Source organism: Bufo bufo, chromosome 4, assembly GCF_905171765.1.
Source record: "Bufo bufo chromosome 4, aBufBuf1.1, whole genome shotgun sequence".
NCBI classification, from domain to species: Eukaryota; Metazoa; Chordata; class Amphibia; order Anura; family Bufonidae; genus Bufo; species Bufo bufo.
In genome coordinates, this window is record NC_053392.1 from 134,952,235 (window position 1) to 134,973,652 (window position 21,418).

General features: G+C 42.1%; 1 protein-coding gene across 1 annotated transcript; it reads left to right on the forward strand.

Annotated features, from left to right (window-relative positions):
• Positions 1–806: 806 nt before the first annotated feature.
• On the forward strand, positions 807–20,310 carry GPR17 (G protein-coupled receptor 17). Its single transcript, XM_040429935.1, has 3 exons — positions 807–853; positions 15,137–16,178; positions 20,220–20,310. Exons 2-3 carry the CDS (start codon positions 15,163–15,165, stop codon positions 20,308–20,310), a joined length of 1,107 nt encoding a protein of 368 aa, XP_040285869.1. The 5' UTR covers positions 807–853; positions 15,137–15,162.
• Positions 20,311–21,418: the final 1,108 nt, after the last annotated feature.

Sequence of the window (21,418 nt, forward strand, 5' to 3'; positions counted from 1 at the left end):
GCGTTACGTATTTTTTACGGACACATTGACTTGAATGGGGCCTCGGACCATGATTTGCGGACAATAATAGGACATGCACAACTTTTTTGCGGAACAAAAATCCGGAAACGACATGCACATGGAGTACCTTCCGTTGCTTTTGCGGACCCGTTGAAGTGAATGGTTCCGCATACGGTCCGCCAAAAAAACTGGAACGGAAGCGAAAAGAAAATACGTTTGTGTGCATGGCCTTTCAGATTTTTGCGTCTGTTGAAGACAACTACAACTGTGTTATCTATCATCTGGTAAATGTGAATGGGTAAAAGTCCTTGCTATTTGTTAACCATTTATTGACTACAGGTGACTTCTACAAGAGACGTCTCTTACTCAACCCATTTCCAGACATATAGCTGCCTATTTTCTCCGCCATGGCCCAGAATGCACTCTCCCAATGTGTCTGCAGCTGTGCTGGACTGTAGAACAAGATGAGTATGTGTGAGCCCAGCATATAATGGGGAGCTCTTTGACGAGCAGCCTATTATGCTTAATAGCACACAAGGGATGATAGTTTCTTCTGACAAAAAGTCATAAACCCCATGAACATGTCCCCCCCCCCCCCCCTCAAGTTCCTATGGCAACAGTGCACTCATCCATTCCCCAGACACACTCCCCTCTTTGTCCTACTATGAAAAATGCTGCTGTGACTATCTGTTCGGGGGTTGAAGAAGAGGACAGGAATGTGGGGGACACCCTCCCCTCTAGTGAAAGAGCTTTTTTGACTACCCTAATACAGACATGCAGTATTACTTAAGCTATAGGACAGAGAAGAGCAGACCATTAAGAGGGACAGACAGAGCAGGAGACTGATGAGGCTGTAAGTATCATCATCTGTTATAGTCATTCTGTAATTTTCAGGTCATCTAGGATTTCATCATTTCATTATTTATCAATTTTAAAGCTATATGTGATTTGTGAGTATAACTGACTGCTTATAATCACAATCTACAGAAAAGTTTTGCATCTTTCTGATATACTTTAATTGCTACCCATTTTCTAAATTTCTGCTTGCTGTAAGTGAAAGAAATGCTCTCTGCAGATTCTTCACTACAATTCAATCCTAATTCTGTGTGAGTGAAGCAATCTTAACTCTAGGTAGAAACATTGCATCAGATTATCAAGCATGACTTGCTTCTAAATCCACATACACTCTGTAAAATAGAGAATTTTAGTCCAAATGCGTGAGAACAAACTTTCATACCAGGGTGGTATATTATACGTCTGGCCCTGGGACACACGTTGGTCAGCCACATAATAAGTTTGTGTCTTGTTCTATCAATCTAGACAAATTTCACACTCCTGATGCCCTATAAATCAGTTACTATTGAACATCATGCTGGATATATTTTTTATGCACTCACCAAACACATCAAATGGCCAAGATTGGGATTTTTTGTGAATATTCAAATTAACTGTGTAGTTAAACTATTGGACACAATAATATCCAGTGTAGACAATGCTCTGTGAGCTAAACAGCTTGGTCTCCAGACTGATACATTGTGGCAAATATTCAGAGGTGGATACAGCTGCTCCTGATGTGTTTAGCTTACAGAGCATTGTCTAGACTGAATACATTGTATCCACATCTGAGAGCAGGACTAGATATGCACTTGTTTTAAATGATAGACTAGAGCAGTGATAGGCAAACTGCGGCTCTCCAGCTGTTGCAGAACTACAACTCCCAGCATGCAAAGACTGCCTACAGCTTTTAGCCTACAGCAGGGCATGGTGGGAGTTGTCGTTTTGCAACAGCTGGAGAGCCGCAGTTTGCCTATCACTGGACTAGAGTGTTCTCATTCACTTATAGTATATTACAATAAGGCCTCGTTCACATCACCGTTTCTCCTTTCCATTCTCCGGCTCCGTTGAGGAGCAGGAGAACGGAAAGGACGGATTCTGCAGATAACTGAGACCTAACTGAGCGTAACGGAGCCTAAAGACCCCATAGACTATAATGGGGTCCGTTCGGTGTCCGCTCAGAACATGATTTTTGAGCGGAGACGAAAGTCCTGCATGCAGGAACGGTGATGTGAACGAGGCCTAATATAGAGCTTTTCATTTATATAAAACTAGAAAACTCGTTTAAGATTAATTTGCTGTCATACATTTCATAGTGTTTTTTAAATGAAAATACTTTTCATACCATGTTATAAAATGTACTACAGTTCTTATTGCTCATACTGGAACATCTACATAATTGTCTGTAATTCGGGGTGGTCATTAATCACATGTAATCACCTAAAGTAGCTAACATATATCACTAAGGGCAACTTCTAAAACTTAACCTTTTTTCTACATATATAAGATACAAATATTTGGGTACGTTAAAGGTAGGTGCACTCTGTCCACATTCCTGGGCTAACCTGTCCTTATATAGCCCTATCACTTTCTGACACGACATACAATGTCCCAACGCGTTTCCCCTTACAGATAATCAAAGGTTCATCAGGGAACTAAAAGCATCAGTATGGTAATAGGTTGCAATATACAGAGTAAACATAAATAACCGATAAATCAAAACATTATTGGAGCACCCCAGACAAGAAAAGATCTGTGACGAGGTAAGAGGCGTTAAGCCTCTAAAATGGAGTACTTATTCACAGTGTGTGGACACTTAAATACACGTTATATCAGTCTACCACATATTAGATAGTATTAGCGAAACATTTTGACAATGCAAAGCAACTGAGCTGATTCAGATGGATAGAGTGTTGGTCCAGGGGGCAAAATGAACCTTTGATTATCTGTAAGAGTAAACGCGTTGGCACATCGTATGTAGTGTCAGAAAGAGATAGGGCTATATCAGGATAGGTTAGCCCAGGAACGTGGACAGAGTACACCTACCTTTAAGGTGCATCTCTGGGCTGAGCAGTTTCTTTAAGGGCAAGAATAGGGACAGATATATTCGAATTCTCTGTCCTTATCACCATAATATTGTCTGTATTTTTTGTACTATAGTTATCAGGGTCCTGTTTGGATAAATATTTTTATCTTATATGTGTAGAATAAAGGTTATGTTTTAGAAGTTGCCCTCGGTGATATATGTATTGGAATAGCAACTGTCTGCTGTAATATCCTGATACTCAGTGATTGTAAAGTAGCTAACAGCCACAATATAGAAACATATTTTAGCCCATATTATGATGACAACAAGACCACACATGGTTCTACCAATCCTAACTCAGTTCTGTAGCACTATGCAAGGTCCAGGTGTTTCAGCCTAGATACAAATTCCTAAATATGGACATATTTTGTCCTTCTGAGATGAGCATGCTGGATACCACTATTATTTATCGCATAGTGTACCTGTGTTAGCAGCATATATTCAGGGCAGTTTTTAAGGATCCTTAAAGGAGTTTTCCATTTTTTCCATTTTATTCCACCCCAGCCTGCAGTACCTGCTCCTTGCTGCTTTGTTTCGGCTTCTTGCTTCTCTTCACTAGTCTTCTAGTTCCCATCTGTAAACTTCCAGATGGAAAGAGTCATAAATGTCACTGCAGCCAATGACTGCCCTCAGTGGTGAGATGGCCCCAAGTGGCATGTGACCAAGCTGTTTGATGACAATCCACCACTGAAGCTAGTCATTGGCTGGCGCAGCGGACATGACAGCATCAATTCAGACGTTTACAGACTAGGATCAGAAAAGCAGCGAGGAGAACCATAGAGCTAAGAAGCCAGAACAAAGCAGTGGGGAGCAGCATGGATTTTTCCACAGTTACTGCAGGCTGGTTTGGAAGTTTAAAGTCCCCCGACTAAATGCATTGAAGTTTAATACTATAATGAGATTGCAATTAAATTAGAATGTTGCCTATTCCATTCCATTATATAAATAAATGTTATGTTTTAAACTTTATAAAGCTACCCATTCACCGTGATTTCCAATATTGATTTAGGGTTTAGCCCATTACTTAAATTATAGTTTGACCGACTAGAATTGGTTGTGTTAAATCATTTTTCATTATTTTGAGTATGGCTGGTTTCCTCTCCACTGGCGTTGACAAAAATATATTGCTCTCTGAAGCAAATGAGGTTTTCTCTGAGAAGACTTTGATTCAGAGTAAATACGCACCATCATTTAAGGCTGCCTTTAAAGATCTTACAAAGATATACAAGGAACAAATATCTTCATGGTGGGAGATTCAATCAATAGAAAATTATCTCAAAAATAAAATTGTACCCAGAGGTTTAAGAATTAGCCTGACCCCAGCTAATAGATGCAGATCTACATCCCTTATGAGCAAGTGGGAGGAGGAAGCGACTAAAAGCTCCTTGAGATTTATGCATCTTTTGCTGGAGGAAGAAAGAGCCAATCTGGTGAAACTAGAGAGTAGTTTGAAAGAACAGATTGAACTCACACAGAAATTTGGGGGGGAAACTGACTTTGCCAATAAGGAACTACAATTGAAGAACACTATTGACAAATTTCAGTTTCACCTCAAAGAGCGAAAACATCGCCAGTTTAATAGAGATCTACAAGACTTCCGGGATAATAAGGTATACTCCACACTAGATCGTAACACATCACAGACCAGACGTCCAGACGTGGACGCTTCGTCTAGCGATACAGAGGTCTCAGAAAACGAGAGGGAAAGTAGTCAGACACACAGAGGTAGGGGAAGGGGCTACAAGAAAACTCAAAATAACAGGGGCAGAGGAGCAAGGAACAATCAGAGAGGAAGACAGGATCAGGGCGGGTCAGATTTTTTACATACACCGTACCCCCTACGCAGCCGAGGGCCTCAAAGATCACCACCTCAGACCAACAAGGGAGTGGGCAACATAACCAAATGTTGCCCACTAACCAAATAATCAACCTCTCTAACCAACAACTGCAGGGCCCAGAGATGTGCTTACTTAGCAGGGGCCTGTCCTTTGTCCCCACCTCTAGCTTCAGCCTCTTCAACTGGGTTAGAGATATCCATCTCTTTGCCAGAAAGCTTAGATGGCGCAAACATTTTGCGCTTGTTGCTAGGCGAGAGAGCAAGGAGATGGGTATCTCACCCGACATCCTTCAAGATGTTCGCCTTCTATACAGCTTGAGTGACAGTATTCCCCAGGAGGGCAAAGGCCCGTTTACTTCACTTAAAAACAAAAGCCTTAAGATGCCTCCGTTGGGGGACCCAACCTGCATAGATGTTTTTGTGAACCAGGTTTGTCGTGATTTAACTAGTCTGATATCTAGCCATGGTGGCTTCAATTGCAGCAAAAGCGAGTATAAAGCGTTGCTGGAATTGGAGAAAAAGAAAAATCTTATCATCAAACCCTCGGACAAGGGGGGGAACATCGTTTTGATGAATACCAATGACTATACCAACATGTGTCATGCCTTACTTGATGACAGGAACACTTATGAGAAACTGAAGTGTGATCCCACTGATAAATATCAGAGTGAGTTAATTGACATGTTACGACTGGCAAAAACCAATGACCTTATTTCTGGTGATGAATTCGAATACTTGTATAAGAAACATCCTACATTAGCCACCTTTTATAGCCTACCCAAGGTGCACAAGGGTGGTTTCCCTGTTAAGGGACGCCCGATTGTTTCGGGGGTGAACAGCTTGACCCAAAACTTGGGGATCTACCTAGACCATATATTGGCACCATTTGTGAAAACACTGCCCTCATACCTGAAGGATACGAGTGACCTTCTTGGTCGCCTGGAGGGCATCAGCTTGGAGGAGGGGACATCCCTAGCCTCTATTGACGTTGAGGCCCTCTACTCGTCCATACCTCATCACCTCGGGATGAGGGCAGTGGAATCATTCCTGTATACTAGGGGCCAACAGTTTTCTCCACACAATGTTTTCGTCCTGCAACTACTCAATTTCGTCCTTACAAGGAATTATTTTCTGTTTGACGGTGTCCTCTACCACCAGCTCAGGGGCACCGCGATAGGGAGTTCATGTGCCCCGTTGTATGCTAATTTGTTCCTGGGCTGGTGGGAGAGGACTCTGGTCTTTGGCGACGCACCGAATAGACACATCTCCTGCATCGTCACTTGGGCAAGATTCATTGACGATGTTTTTGTCGTCTGGAAAGGGGGAGAAACAGAATTCTCAGACTTTGTTAAGTTTCTTAATGTTAATGATATAAACATGAAGTTTACCTCTGTCTTTGAAGCGAACACCCTGCCTTTCCTGGATATCTCCATCTCAAGGGGCAGGGACGATTTGATTCAAACAAACATCTTCAGGAAACCCACCTCCACAAACTCACTCCTACATTGGAGCAGCCACCACCCTTTCCCTTTGAAAAGGGGAATACCAGTGGGACAGTACCTGCGCATCAGGAGGAACTGTTCCACTTGGGAAACATTTAAAACACAGGCGGACAACCTTAGAAGTCGTTTCCGGGAAAGGGGGTACCCAGATGCGGTCCTAAAAAGTGCCTTTAAAAGAGCTTGTGGTAGCAAGAGAGATGAACTTCTCTACCCCAAACCTAAAACATCGGATACTGGTTTAATACGCCTTATAGGTACTTTTGATGACTGTTCTGCAGAGGTTAAACAGATACTGAGGAAACACTGGGAGGTTCTCCTCATGGACCCAGACATCAAGGTGGCTATCCCGGAAACAGCACAGGTCACCTACCATAGGGGCCTTAGTCTTAGGGATCGCCTTGTACACAGCCACTACAGCGACACACGTGATTCTAAAGAGACATGGCTCCAACGTCCAATCGGTTGTTTTCGCTGTAGTGGTTGTGTGGCATGTGGACACATCCAAAAGGGACGGTCGTTCCACGCCAATGTCACCGGCAAGTGTCACCAAATTAGACACTTCATTAATTGTCGCACCAGGGGAGTGATTTACAGGGCCAACTGTATATGCGGTCTTGAATACATTGGGAAAACCACCCGTGAGTTGCGACGCCGGATAGGTGAACACTTGGGTGACATTAGAAATGACAGAGATACACCCATTGCTAAACATATTAACATGATGCATGAGGGTGATGCTTCGGAGCTGAGGTTTATGGGCATTGAATTGGTCGCAAGACCTAAAAGGGGAGGGGATTGGGACCGGAAAATATTGCAGAGGGAGACTTGGTGGATATTCCACCTTCAAACTGTAGCCCCTAGAGGTTTAAATGAGCAGTTGTCATTTGGCTGCTACATTGTACCCTAATAGCGATACTATCCGGTTGTCCCCTTCAGCTTCCCTTAGAAAGTAGTGGCATGATTGTGACAACAATTTGAAAACAACAAAAATGGATTCTGCTGGAGTGACATGTCGAACTAGGTCACTAAACCCCCCTTGGGGATCTGATTAATAGAGGCATATTGAAGTATGGTTGCGTTGTAGCAATCAATTGCCAAAGACAGTTATTTGAAGAACCAACTTATAAACTCAAATAGTCCATTAGGAGAACCGCAGACCAGACGGACCAATGGAAAACATTTTAGATTGTGGTGGGAGCAGAGGTTGAACTTACTTGCCCTTTGATTTCATCCCTGCATCTCACTATAACAACCACCTCAAGCAAGTGCAGTGGAGACTTTAAGCCGCCTTAAACCTAATATGGGTAGGCGGCGTTCCGACAGGCTACCTGACATGTACTTGTGACAACCACCCGCCAATCCCGTCGTACTATGCCACAGTTGCCATACAGGTCTCCACTAGAGACTTCTGGAGGCGAATCCACTGTGAGCACAGAAGACGTTTAAGATTGGTTGGTGTGCCCATACATGATACAATCACGATTGTATGTACAATCGGTAAAAATAAAATGACTGATTTCACGCTGGAAATCAACTTAATTTGCTGCCACCACTCTTCGTATTGAATCGGGGCGAAGAGACCCCGGCTAGCTAATCCTAAAGGGACGAAACGGTTATTTGCAACCTAGCTAGTAAATTAACAATTTATAAAAATAAAACAATTTGGTAGTATGTCTTCTGAGGACAGAGTTCTTAGCATAGATCAGTTCATCAAGTAACAAGGGCAAAACTGGAATGATGAAATCATTAGTTTTTATTCTAAAACTATACACAAAAATATATATATTAAAGCTGACAGATAAATATACCTGCCAGTTGAACAGATTGGTTTGGATAGAAATAGGTAAGAGGTGGAAGGGAATAGAATGTCTGTAAGTTCAGAATTACCGTGGTAGTGTCCAGTAAAAGGCAAAGTCTTTGTATAATAATCCAAGATGGTGGGGTGTGCCCGTGTCCAGCGGGCGGTCGTGATGTAAGTCGACGTCAGATGGTAGAAGAAGGATGCAGGACCTGAGTGTGTCACTGTTTTTACCCACTCTGAAGCGGGGAGTGGTTATGACACGTTCAGGTCCAGCCTTGTGTAATTGGAACAGGGGCAGTCCTTTGCCCCATAGGGAGAAAATCTGGCAGAATCTTTGCTTTGCCCATTTCTCCATATCCCGTAAGTCCAATCAAGAAATATAGTTGATATTGATAATCAGTACAATTTTACGCATCATCTGATAACAAATACGACTAAAAGATAATACAGGGTGCCTGAGAACCTTTATATCTCAGAGCGGGAATCTCTGATTTGCCCGCGGGTTTTCTAGAAGGTGGGTTAGAAGAACCAAAACCATCTCTGAAAAGATGGTTCCTTTCACATTTCCATAACCCCTGAAATATTAGGAAAATATGGAAAAAATATGAAGCTTATGGATTGAAGGGGACTTTCAGGTCATCTTCCTTCCTGTACCAACCAGCTGTGTGATAAGGATCTGTCCTTTTCTTCTGAAGCTCGCTGCCCAGGCTAAAGGTGTGAGACCCCTGCTGGTATTGGAGACACTATGGCTGCAGAAAGACCAGGTTTATGAGGTTCTGTCATAAGAGAACTAGATTGATGGCTACTCAACTTGGCCTGGGCAGGAAAGGTTTGTCACAAGGTGGTGATAATGGCACCTCTGCTCTGTGAATTACTCCTTTAGTGAAAAGAGAAGATTTTTAGTAAAGGCTCTGGTGTCTCTGTGATTGCGAAATATTTGCGATTTCCTAATATCGCTGTGGATCGCAAAGCGTCACAGTACTGACCTCGGCTTTATTATCAAAGCGGAGCGTCGTCTTGGTTGCCTGTCAATAGGAATCCGCCTCCACGCCAGACGTCATAGGAAGAGAGAGCATCACGTGACTATAGGCGGAACAGCGGCAGCATCACGTGACTATGACGCGATTTGACAATGAGAGGGCGTTGTATGGAGGCGGGGCTTCTCGGCTTTTTAAATGACCCGCGAACCTGGCCTCACTGCCACTGCTACACGCGGGACGCCAGGGAATACCTTCCATCCATCCCTATCTGGGAACAGTCATTACCAACGACTGGACAGATAAGCAGCATTAGATAAGTTATGTTGTACTGACTTCTAAACGTCCGCTAGTGACATCACTGGTGGGAGATCGGTTACAATGTGTGTTAAACAGATACTATCAACTGACAGAATGCTTTTCCTATTGGAAGTATATTGAACAGATACTTTTCAGCTAATGAGATGCATTTATGAATATATGATCACCGGTTTACTAGGTTTGGATTGAAGTCTTACCAAGCAATATAACTTGGTTTGGTTAAGACTGTTGACCTCTGGTTATTCCTGGTTTATCCTCCAGGTTGAGACACTTATACCTGGATATTGGTGTGTATCAAACATTGAGCACCTTATATCTCTTTTTCCACACGGATAGAGATTAAATACCAGGAATCACCACAGGCCTTTCAAAATAGAGGGCGATTTGGTCTCTAACTTTACAACGGTTGGCCGATTGGAGGCCGCACAATTATTCATCTTTATACCTTATTTGCTGCACAGTTCTCCACCACAAGGGAGACTGTAAAAGCCTTTTGGGTGTGATTTATCAGTGTGCCCTCTGTGACCCTATTTTGTTGGATAATTGAGCCCAGTTGAAGGGCTCTCTAGATATAATCTTGTCCCCTGACGAATCAGGTAATACTGAGGAAACGCGTCGGGACTATACTACCATCAGTATGTGTTACATATTCTTGATTACATATCCTTTTTGTGTATGAACTTGTCTGGTACTGTAGGTGATTTCACACTAGTTGTGGATTCGCTTGCTCTTGATTCATCACATTTATTTCTGCCAGCCTTTTTGCCCTTTTCCCTGTTGCTAGGGTAACCACCTCAAGGACCATATTCTGGCTATCGGGCAAAGCTGGGCAGTCCAACTTTTAGGAAGGGTGACAATAGGGATACTGTGGTAGATAGGAGGGAGGATATAGAGAGACAGGGCGATTTAGGGTTTTGGACCCAGCACTGTGTCTCTCTGCCTTGGTACCTGGCTACCCTTCATCCTATCTCCCTACTTTATTACTATCCCTTGTTTGTCCCTTCTCATCTCCGCCCATTTTTTCAGGAGATAAGTGTAACTAGTGGCAACTATTCTTTTTTGTCAAGCATAGTAGGGCCTATTATTTTATCTACATACATAAATAAATGTTATGTTTTAAACTTTATAAAGCTACCCATTAACCGTGATTTCCAAGCTGTTTGATGACAATCCACCACTGAAGCTAGTCATTGGCTGGCGCAGCGGACATGACAGCATCAATTCAGACGTTTACAGACTAGGATCAGAAAAGCAGCGAGGAGAACCATAGAGCTAAGAAGCCAGAACAAAGCAGTGGGGAGCAGCATGGATTTTTCCACAGTTACTGCAGGCTGGTTTGGAAGTTTAAAGTCCCCCGACTAAATGCATTGAAGTTTAATACTATAATGAGATTGCAATTAAATTAGAATGTTGCCTATTCCATTCCATTATAGTGCTTCACAGCCCTTACGCCTCATTCACACACTTTTGTGCCTCTTTCTTTCCTGCAAAAACATATGGCAAGTGACTACAAGTCCTTTATCAGCAATATAGCTAGATGGACGATAGATAGATAGATAGATAGATAGATAGATAGATAGATAGATAGATAAGATGATAGACAGACAGAGAGATTATATGAACAAAAGTATTGGGACACACCTCTAAATTCAGGTGTTTCATTCAATTCCATTGCCACAGGTGTATAAAATCCAGCCCCTAGCCATGTAGTCTGCCTTTACAAACATTTGTGAATGAATTGGTCACTCGAAAGAGCTCACTGAATTCCAGTGTGTTTCTGTAATAGGATGTCACCGCTGCCACAAATCAGTTCATGAAATTTCTTCCCTTCTAGATATTCCACCATCATCTATGGGTGGTATTATTGCAGAGTGCAAGAGTTTAGGAACCACAGCAACTCGTTGAGTTACAGAGCGAGGTCACTCTGTTATTAACCCCTTCAATAACGGAGGTTTTTTAATTTTAATTTTTCTTCCTTCTCTTCCCTGTGCCATATCTTTTTTATTTTAACATTAACATATCCATATGAGGGCTTATTTTTTTTTCCCTTTGTGGCAAAACTGTGCCTTTCATTCTCTGGGTCAGTACGATTACAACAATACCAAACATGTATAGGTTTTTTATGTCTTAATAGTGTACAAATAGATTAAAACTTTGAAAAAAAATCTTTTTTTGCATCACCATATTCTGACCCCCATAACATTTTTATAGTTATATCTACTGAGCTGAACGATTTTTGCAGGACGATCTGTAGTTTTTATTGATACCCTTTTGGAGTGTGTGAGACTTTTTGATCACATTTTATTACATTTTTTTTGTTTAAGAAGAAGTGATGAAAAAATGGCGAATTGGCCATTTTGACCCTTTTTACTGTTACAGCTTTCGCTGTATTGGAAAAATATTTTTATATTTTAATAGTACGGCTGTTTTTGGACGCAGTGATGCCCATGATGTTTATATTTTTTGTAATTTATGTATTTATATTTTTATTCTACGGAAAGGGGGGGGTGATTTTAATTTTTATATTTTCTTTTACATATTTTTTCACTTTTTTATTGTTTTGTAGCTCATGTTTGAGGTTACAAGACTGACTATTTTTTCTTCTTCAATATTACCACACTCCATACAGGGGCATTGTAATATGTGAATTACTGATTTCCTATGTCAGCCTGCCACCTTTTGGCCAAAATAAGAATTGCAGCTTCAAAACCCTGGGTCTCCTCAGAGAGACCCAGCGTATTGAAATCAATTACCAGTATCCTCATTGGCCGCAGAGGATGCTAGTAAGAAGCCTAGAAGCATGAGCTTCCGGGTTTTTTAGCTTTTGGATGCTGTGATCACACTTGATCAAGGCACCTAAAGGCTTTAATGACAGTGATCGGCATTATTGCTGGTCGCCTTCATTAGCCGCGGGTCTCTGCTGTTTTAAACAGCGGAGACCTGCCTGCCATGGCAGTCTGCTGCATGCGTGAGCGGGCGCCATGTTTACCCATCACTCCAGCGCCGTACATGTACGGCGCTGATAGCGAAATGGTTAACACCAGCACAAAAACTGTGCATTGGGAGCTTCATGAGCAGCTGCATGCAAGTCGACAAGTACACCAAACACAATACAAATGGTCGGATAGAGTGGTGTAAAGCAGACTGTGAAAAGCGCGTTGGGGCTTTGACATGGCGTTTTTTGTTTGGTATGGACTCTTTTTCCTGGTTGGTAATATTTGGTGATGCCTGACTTTGCATGCTATATTTGATTTTCATATATTTGTGTCCTGATTATATTGTTATGGACTCTTCATTACTTATGTGTGCTTGTTTTTGTGTACTTTATATATATATATCCTTTTTAGCGTTATACATATACGCAGCACCAGATGTCTTCAATTCAAATTCTGTGTTTATTTACCAAAAATGCGATGTTTCTACTACAATTATTCTTTTTCAAGCAGAATACATTTATTCTGCTTGAAAAAGACTCATTGTAGTGGAAATGTTGCATTTTTGGTGAAAAAAGATATAAAATTGCATTGACTGCTGCAGTATTTTCTCCACATCACATTTCCTGTCTACTAGGGGCCTGTTGGGCTAGGGCAGGGATGGGCAAACTTGGCCCTCCAGCTGTTTTAAAACTACAAATCCCATCATGCCCTGCTGTAGGCTGATAGCTGTAGGCAGAGTGGGAATGATGGGATTTATAGTTTTAGGCTACGTCTACACGACGACATTTGTCGCGCGACATTTTGTTGCACTAATGTCGCGCGACAACTTTTATAATGGCAGTCTATGGTGTCGCACTGCAACATGCTGCGACTGCGATGCAACAGTCGCAGAAAATCCATTTGAGATGTTGCATGTTGCAGTGCGACACCATAGACTGCCATTATAAAAGTTGTCGCGTGACATTAGTGCAACAAAATGTTGCGCTACAAATGTTGCAGTGTAGTTGTGCCCTATCTGTCACGCGACTTATTGTCACGCGACAAATGTCGTTGTGTAGACGTAGCCTTAAACAACAGCTGAAGGGGCGAGTTTGCCATCTCTGGGCTAGGGCCTGACACTGCTGGCATTACCATCCCATGAACTGTCTAACTAAGACCTAAGAGTAGTGCTGTTTTAATCTGGATATCATTGCCTCTACCTCCCGTAATTGTTTTTAACCTATTTTATGTGTCTAGCATGTAAAACTTTTTTTGTTGTTATAGTTATAGTGTTTAGTATAGGCCTTGTTCATTGGTCAAATGCGAAAAATTTAGTTTCGATATTCATGGCAAGTACTACAATTTCCTTGCATCTACTGCTCTGTGGCTACTTCCAGGAATGGGCGCGCTGTTTAAACTGACAGTCAGGAATGTATTTTAGTGTCCACTGTTGTTAGCCCATGAATAGTTCAGTTGTTATAAGTATCTCCTGCAATGAATATCATATTGGGTCAGTATTTAGAGCTTTTAAACTTGCAGTTATGGCCTTTTTGGGGTAACAACATTTACATCCAATATTTGAGCATTTCCTTATATTTCATCGTTCAAGTAGTGTGTATACTTTTTCTGTTAACCTCAGAATGTAACGTTTGAGCAGTGATTCATCAAATCTTTTCTACATGTCAATGCCAAGCCAGGGAACAATTTCTAGGATTTTATTCATTGATATAGCGCAGCACTGTGTCATCGCTTACATAATTCGGGGGATATTATATCTCTTTATGGAGAGACCTAATTGGCGTGTGGAGTCTTATAGAGTAGAAGAGACTATTCAAATAAATTCTTAGCAAGCTTTGCTCTTGTGGTGGTGGCAATAGAGGCAGAGCTTGTATCAGTCACATCAGTAACTGTCCATACGCATTAGGCCTCATGCACACGACCGTATTTTTTCACGGTCCGCAAAACGGGGTTCCATTGGTCCGTGATCCGTGACCGTTTTTTCGTCCGTGGGTCTTCCTTGATTTAAAAATAAAAGTCGTTTTGGTGTCCGCCTGGCCGTCCGGAGCCAATCGGATCCGTCCTGAATTACAATGCAAGTCAATGGGGACGGATCCGTTTGACGTTGACACAATATGGTGCGATTTCAAACGGATCCATCCCCATTGACTTTCAATGTAAAGTCAGGAGTTAATATACCATAGGATCGGAGTTTTCTCCAATCCGATGGTATATTTTAACTTGAAGTGTCCCCATCACTATGGGAACGCCTCTGTGTTAGAATATACTGTCGGATATGAGTTTTCCCGAAGTGAAAACTCATCTCTGAAAAAGCTTTTATGCAGACGGATCTTCGGACCCGTCTGTATGAAAGTAACCTACGGCCACGGATCACGGACACAGATGCCAATCTTGTGTGCATCCGTGTTCTTTCACGGACCCATTGACTTGAATGGGTCCGTGAACCGTTGTTCGTCAAAAAAATAGGACAGGTCATATTACGATTGCGGCTGCAAAACTGTGCATTTTCCGATTTTTCCACGGACCCATTGAAAGTCAATGGGTCCACGAAAGAAAACGGCACAACGGCCAGGGATGCACACAACGGTCGTGTGCATGAGGCCTTAGAGTGTGGGAAGAAATCAGAGTACCTGCAGTAAAGTCACCCAAACAGGGCCAAATCCTTCAATCTCCATGCAGATATTTCCTTTGGACTCAAACACAGGACTGTAGGACAACAGTGCTAACCACTGAACCACTGTGTTCAGTGGTCAGCACTTCTTTAATTAAAGCTGGAATAGACAAATAAGTAATAATTTACAGCACTCAGTACTACATAAGTAATGAATATGCCTCTTTCTTCCAGAGTCGCTCTGAAGAATCTTGGTGACAATGACTAATTCCGAGGACAACGTTTTTGATAACTCCTCCAGCCTGGCATGGGTGGATCCGTGTATTCATGAAACTTGGCTAGAAAATGCTCTGCTGTCTGTATGCTACCTGCTCGGCCTATTTGTTGGAGGTCTGGGAAACGTCATTGCTCTGTCACTATTTGTACGCGACCGCCAGCCTAAGTCACCCTCTGACATCTTTCTCCTTCACCTGGCCTTATCAGATCTCTTCCTGCTCCTCAGCTTACCTACTCGGCTCTTCTACCACCTGTCAGGAAATAGCTGGCCGTTTGGCTCATTGGCATGCAGGCTGTCTGGTTTTGTTTTTTACCTCAATATGTATGCCAGTCTTTACTTCTTGGCTGGCATAAGCATTGATAGGTATCTAGCTATTGTGCATCCCCTCAACTCTGTCAAGTTCCGAAAACCATTACATGCTCATTTGACTTGTGGCTTTTTGTGGGCTATTGTTGCATTTGCTACTGCACCATTACTGTTAGGTCGAGGGGCAGCAATGGAGGAAACGGTTTGTCGACTTCTATATCGTGAAACGCCATCTTTGAGGGCACTGTCATCACTCAGTACAGCATTTGCAATCCCCTTCTTGGCCACAGTCACTTGCTATGGTCTTATATTGAGACGACTCCAGAAAGGAGGTGACAGGAAACCCAAGGAGCGTGCTGTAAAGATGGTGCTCCTGGTCCTTACCATATTCCTGATCTGCTTTGTTCCATACCATCTAAGTCGAGCACTTTACCATGTCCTGATGCCAGGTGGCGAAAGTGCTGCTGTGCTATCTCCTTGTCACTTAAGGCAAGGGTTAGCTTTAGCAAACCGTTTTACCTCTTGCCTCAGCACCCTTAATGCTGCCCTAGACCCGCTGGTCTATTTCTTTGCTGTCAAGAAATTCCGTCAAATTCTTCTTCGCCTGCCATGTAAACAGGATGGAACAGACAATGTGAAAAATCGGGAGGAAGGCAGAACAGAGGACAGTTCTCTCAGTGCCAAGACAGATGTGTAAGTGGAAACCCTTTTAAGGGCAAATCAATAAAAAAAAATGAATGCCATGAAAAGGACTTGACTCAAGCAATAATTCCTCTAATTACTGGAAGCTGAGACTTATAACCACGTTCTACATTCATAAGAAATGGAGATGTTACATGTAATTCTTACATCTAAGGCTACATGCACACGACTGTATGTGTTTTGCGGTCCGCAAAAAAAAACGGATGACATCCGTTTTTTTGCGGATCCATTGTAACAATGCCTATAACTGACAAGAATAGGAAATGTTCTATTTTTTTTGTGGGGCTACGGAACGGACATACGGATGCGGATAGCACACGGTGTGCTGTCTGCAGTTTTTGCGGACCAATTGAAATAAATGGGTCCGCATCCTATCCGCAAGAAAACGGAACGGATACGGAAACAAAATACGTTCATGTGCATGAGGCCTATAATGCAAATTTCAAAGCTTGCATGCAGCCGTCCTCATTGACAGACTGCCCAGTCCTATCTTGGAGTAAGTACAACATAAAACAAACTCAATTGTTCTGCAACGTCATCAAAATTTGAATGAGGGAAGAAGTATACATATGTGAAAGGATGTACACAGCTTGTTACTGGACTGTCTGTGTGCATAAGGAATTAAACACCACTGTTCAAAAAAAACTATAAAAATAACATTTCAACATGACCCGATTGTGGATAGTATATGTATCAGGACTGGACAATGGAGACTCATGAGACAGTGATGGCAGCAGATGTTCTGTCGGGAGATTATCTGATGAGCCGCTTAATACTGTAATGCAAGTAAAGCCCATTCCCACTTATATTTACAAGATCAGACTTGGAAACTCCATATAATATTTTTGTGGAATTCACATTTACTTCTCTTCTTACAGCATCTTTTCGGTGTATTTTGCAATTATACTAACCTGTTGAGGTTCATGTACTAAAGATTGGTGCACCTCTCTGGAACTGGAGTAGATTTTAGTTGCCACAATTTTCCGGTGCAAATTATTGAAAATGTATTCAGCTGATGTGGTCCCTCCACTTCCACTAAGCTCTACCCACTTTTTAGAAAAGTGGCAGAAAACACAAAAGTCACAACATTTTTTGCACAAAATGCCCTTTGAAACAAATTTTGTGACTTTTTTTATGCCAAAAACCTAACTTAATGCTTTTGTAAATTCACCCTATTGTGTTCCTCTGAGCCAATATCATAGACCACAGGCACTGTGAAGGGAATTTAGGATTCCCAGAAAAATGGAGTTTGTTTACTTGCACAAAATGTTTTTAGACATTTTGCAATTTTACACCACATCAGTTTTATAAGGTAGGTGGGAAAGTGAGTGTACTTGGTCATATTAATTAGCTTCAGATTTATCAACTGAGACTTTTAAATGGTAAAAATGTGAGTTGAAAGTGGAGTAACAGCTCAAGATAAAAGTGTTAGGCCCCTTGCAGACGAGCGTGTCCGAATTAGGTCCGGATGCGTCCCAGTGCATTTCGGATAACCCGCGCGAGTAGGTATGCAATTGCAGTCAGTTTTGACTGCGATTGCGTTCCGTTGTTCAGTTTTTATCGCGCGGGTGCAATGTGTTTTGCACGCGCGTGATAAAAAACTAACTGTGGTACCCAGACCCGAACACAGAAGTTCAGGTTTGGGTTCAAGGTTGTGTAGATTGTATTATTTTCCCTTATAACATGGTTATAAGGGAAAATAATAGCATTCTGAATACAGAATGCATAGTAAAATAGGGCTGGAGGGGTTAAAAATAAAATAAAAAAATGTAACTCACCTTAATCCACTTGTTCGCGCAGCCGGCATCTCTTCTGTCTTCATCTGTGAGGAAAAGGACCTGTGGTGACGTCACTGCGCGCATCACATGGTCCATCACATGATCCAGTACCATGGTGATGGATCATGTGATGGATCATGTGATGGACCATGTGATGAGCGTAGTGACATCATCAAAGGTCCTTTTCCTCACAGATGAAGACAGAAGAGATGCCGGCTGCGCGAACAAGTGGATTAAGGTGAGTTAAAAGAATATATATATTTTTTTTAACCACTCCAGCCCTATTTTACTATGCATTCTGTATTCAGAATGCTATTATTTTCCCTTATAACCATGTTATAAGGGAAAATAATAATGATCAGGTCCCCATCTTGATCCTGATCGTCACCTAGCAACCGTGCGTGAAAATCGCACCGCATCCGCACTTGCTTGCGGATGATTGTGATTTTCACGCAACCCCATTCATTTCTATGGGGCCTGCGTTCCGTGAAAAACGCACAAAGAGGAGCATGCTGCGATTTTCGCGCAACGCACAAGTGATGCGTGAAAATCACCGCTCATGTGCACAGCCCCATAGAAATGAATGGGTCCGGATTCAGTGCGGGTGCAATGCGTTCACCTCACGCATCACATCCGCGCGGAAATCTCGCCCGTGTGAAAGGGGCCTTAGGCTTCATGTATTTTGGTCCTCAAACAACATCCTCAAAATACGTGTGTGCACTGCATCTGCATTTTTCTCCCATCAATAGAAAGGACTATTCTTCTTCTCAATGTGGATCAGAATAGCACATGTTCTACATCTGCAAAAAAATACGGAATTGTGCATGGTCCTATAGACATCCGCAAAAAATGCGGATAGCGCATGGCTGAAAAATATGGTTGTGTGCATGGGGCCTTAGACTTGAAGATGCTCCAAATTTATCAAAATTTTCCATGTGTAAATTGACCTGTGGTGTGGCTTTTGAAATTTGCAGCGTGTCAATTCTTTCTGCAGACTATCATTGTGGAGCAAATCTACAATAAAATCTGCATGTAACACATGTAACATGCCAAATTAGAGCACAATCAGCATGTAAATCTGCACCGAAAATATGCATCAAATTGTTTTCCTTGTTTGGCCATAGGGTACAGCCAAATGTGGTGGAAATGCTGTGGTTTTTCAGGAAAGAATTTCCAAGCGGAAATTCAGCATCATTTTACAGTAGAAGGGAAGTGGATGACATTTCAACTAATCTCATCCACACGCTGCATAAAAAATCCACGAGGTGAATGGTTGGAAACTGACGCATGGTGCGGCATTTTAAACCACAGCATATCACTTTGTGCCGCAGATTTCCACTTTTGAGTTCACTCTTTGCAACCAGAAATCCAAATCTGAAGCAAAACTCTCATTTAACAGCAGCGGATTTTGTTGCAGATTTTCCACTGCATTTTACATCCCATGTTGTATGTGTGCCAAAAGTCAGAAGCTATGATTCTCATGTCTTTATAATAAGCTCATCTTTTTAGAAATTGTACTGTCCATGAGTCTAGGCCAGGGGTCAGCAACCTTCGGCACTCCAGCTGCTGTGAAACTACAACTCCCAGCATGCAAACATACTCTGCTGTTCTTCTAATTCCCATAGAAGTGCAAGGAGGATTCTGGGAGTTGTAGTTTTAGAAAACAGCTGGAGTGCCAGAGGTTGCTGATCCGTGGTCTAGGCCATAATCATTCTACATTGCCCCTAACATATGTTCTTACGAATATGACAATGATGATAATTGCCACCACTGTTCACAAATTTAAATTTGTTGAGTTGTGCATCCTGTTCCATTCAATGAGCTAGTTCCAGCGCTGGAGGCTTGAAGGAATAGATGATCAGTGGGCGAACGGGGGGGTCAGATCCTTACTTATAGGATATTAGTGACCTATCGTGATATCAGTAGCCTTTAAAAACCCTTAAATGGATGAGTATATGTTATGATTTTGGCTTTGATTCATGATATATGGAATAGATATGTGCACAACATAAATATTGGAAAACAAAAGAGAATTCTGCCAACAAGAGCATCCAAAGAATTTAATATACTCACAGACTGCCTTGCATATCTATTACAAATTTTTGTTACATTTAGTTTAAAAAAAATATTTATGCAACATATTTTATGGCTGGAATCACTGTCATTCATGCTTTTCTAGCCTTTTTGTACCTTGTGCATGTATAATTTAACTCTATTTAATTGAATTAACAAAATACTAATCTATTTTCTACAGGCTGCTCCTTGACAGAAATGAAGAGCTGTGTAAACTTTTTTGTTACCATCAACCATTCCTCTTTGTACAATCTGAGCAAAGTTTTATGTGAGAATAAAATAATTCAAAGTCGTTCTTTCTTCTTGATATGTTTCATACAAATGCTTCTTTTCACTGGAATTTTCTGTAATAGTAAAGTTGTGGCCTAAGCAACCATGGACATATAAGATAACCATAAAGTGCAAGTCAATTCTACAAACCACTGGACAACTCTTAGGCCCCTTTCACACGGGCGAGTATTCCGCACGGATGCGATGCGTGAGTTGAACGCATTGCACCTGCACTGAATCCCGACCCATTCATTTCTATGGGGCTGTTCACATGAGCAGTGATTTTCACGCATCACTTGTGCGTTGCGTGAAAATCGCAGCATGCTCTATATTCTGCGTTTTTCACGCAACGCAGGCCCCATAGAAGTGAATGGGGTTGCGTGAAAATCGCAAGCATCCGCAAGCAAGTGCGGATGCGGTGCGATTTTCACGCACGGTTGCTAGGAGACGATCGGGATGGAGACCCGATCATTATTATTTTCCCCTTATAACATGGTTATAAGGGAAAATAATAGCATTCTGAATACAGAATGCATAGTAAAATAGCACTGGAGGGGTTAAAAAAAAAATTATATTATTTAACTCACCTTAATCCACTTGATCGTGAAGTCCGGCATCTCTTCTGTCTTCATCTTAGCTGTGTGCAGGAAAAGGACCTGTGGTGACGTCACTCCGGTAATCACATGGTCCGTCACATGATCTTTTACCATGGTGATGGATCATGTGATGACCGGAGTGACGTCACCACAGGTCCTGTATTCAGAATGCTATTATTTTCCCTTATAACCATGTTATAAGGGAAAATAATACAATCTACAGAACACCTGTCACGGCTGAGGATGGGAAAAACCCTCAGCAGTGCGATGACAGAAGATGGTGGTCGCTGCTAGGCCAGGACAGGAATCAGGGAGCAGGTCACCTCCTAATACGTCCCTAATTCTGACCCTGTCTGCTAGCCGTATGAGCCGACCCTGATGGTGGGAGGGCTCATACTCTGGAACCTATAATCCCTACTAGCCCTCAGGGTGGCCCTGGACTAGGAGCAGGGTAAGACGACCTGTTCCTCCAAGACACGGACGAACAGGAGTCTCACTGGCCAGACTGCAAAGG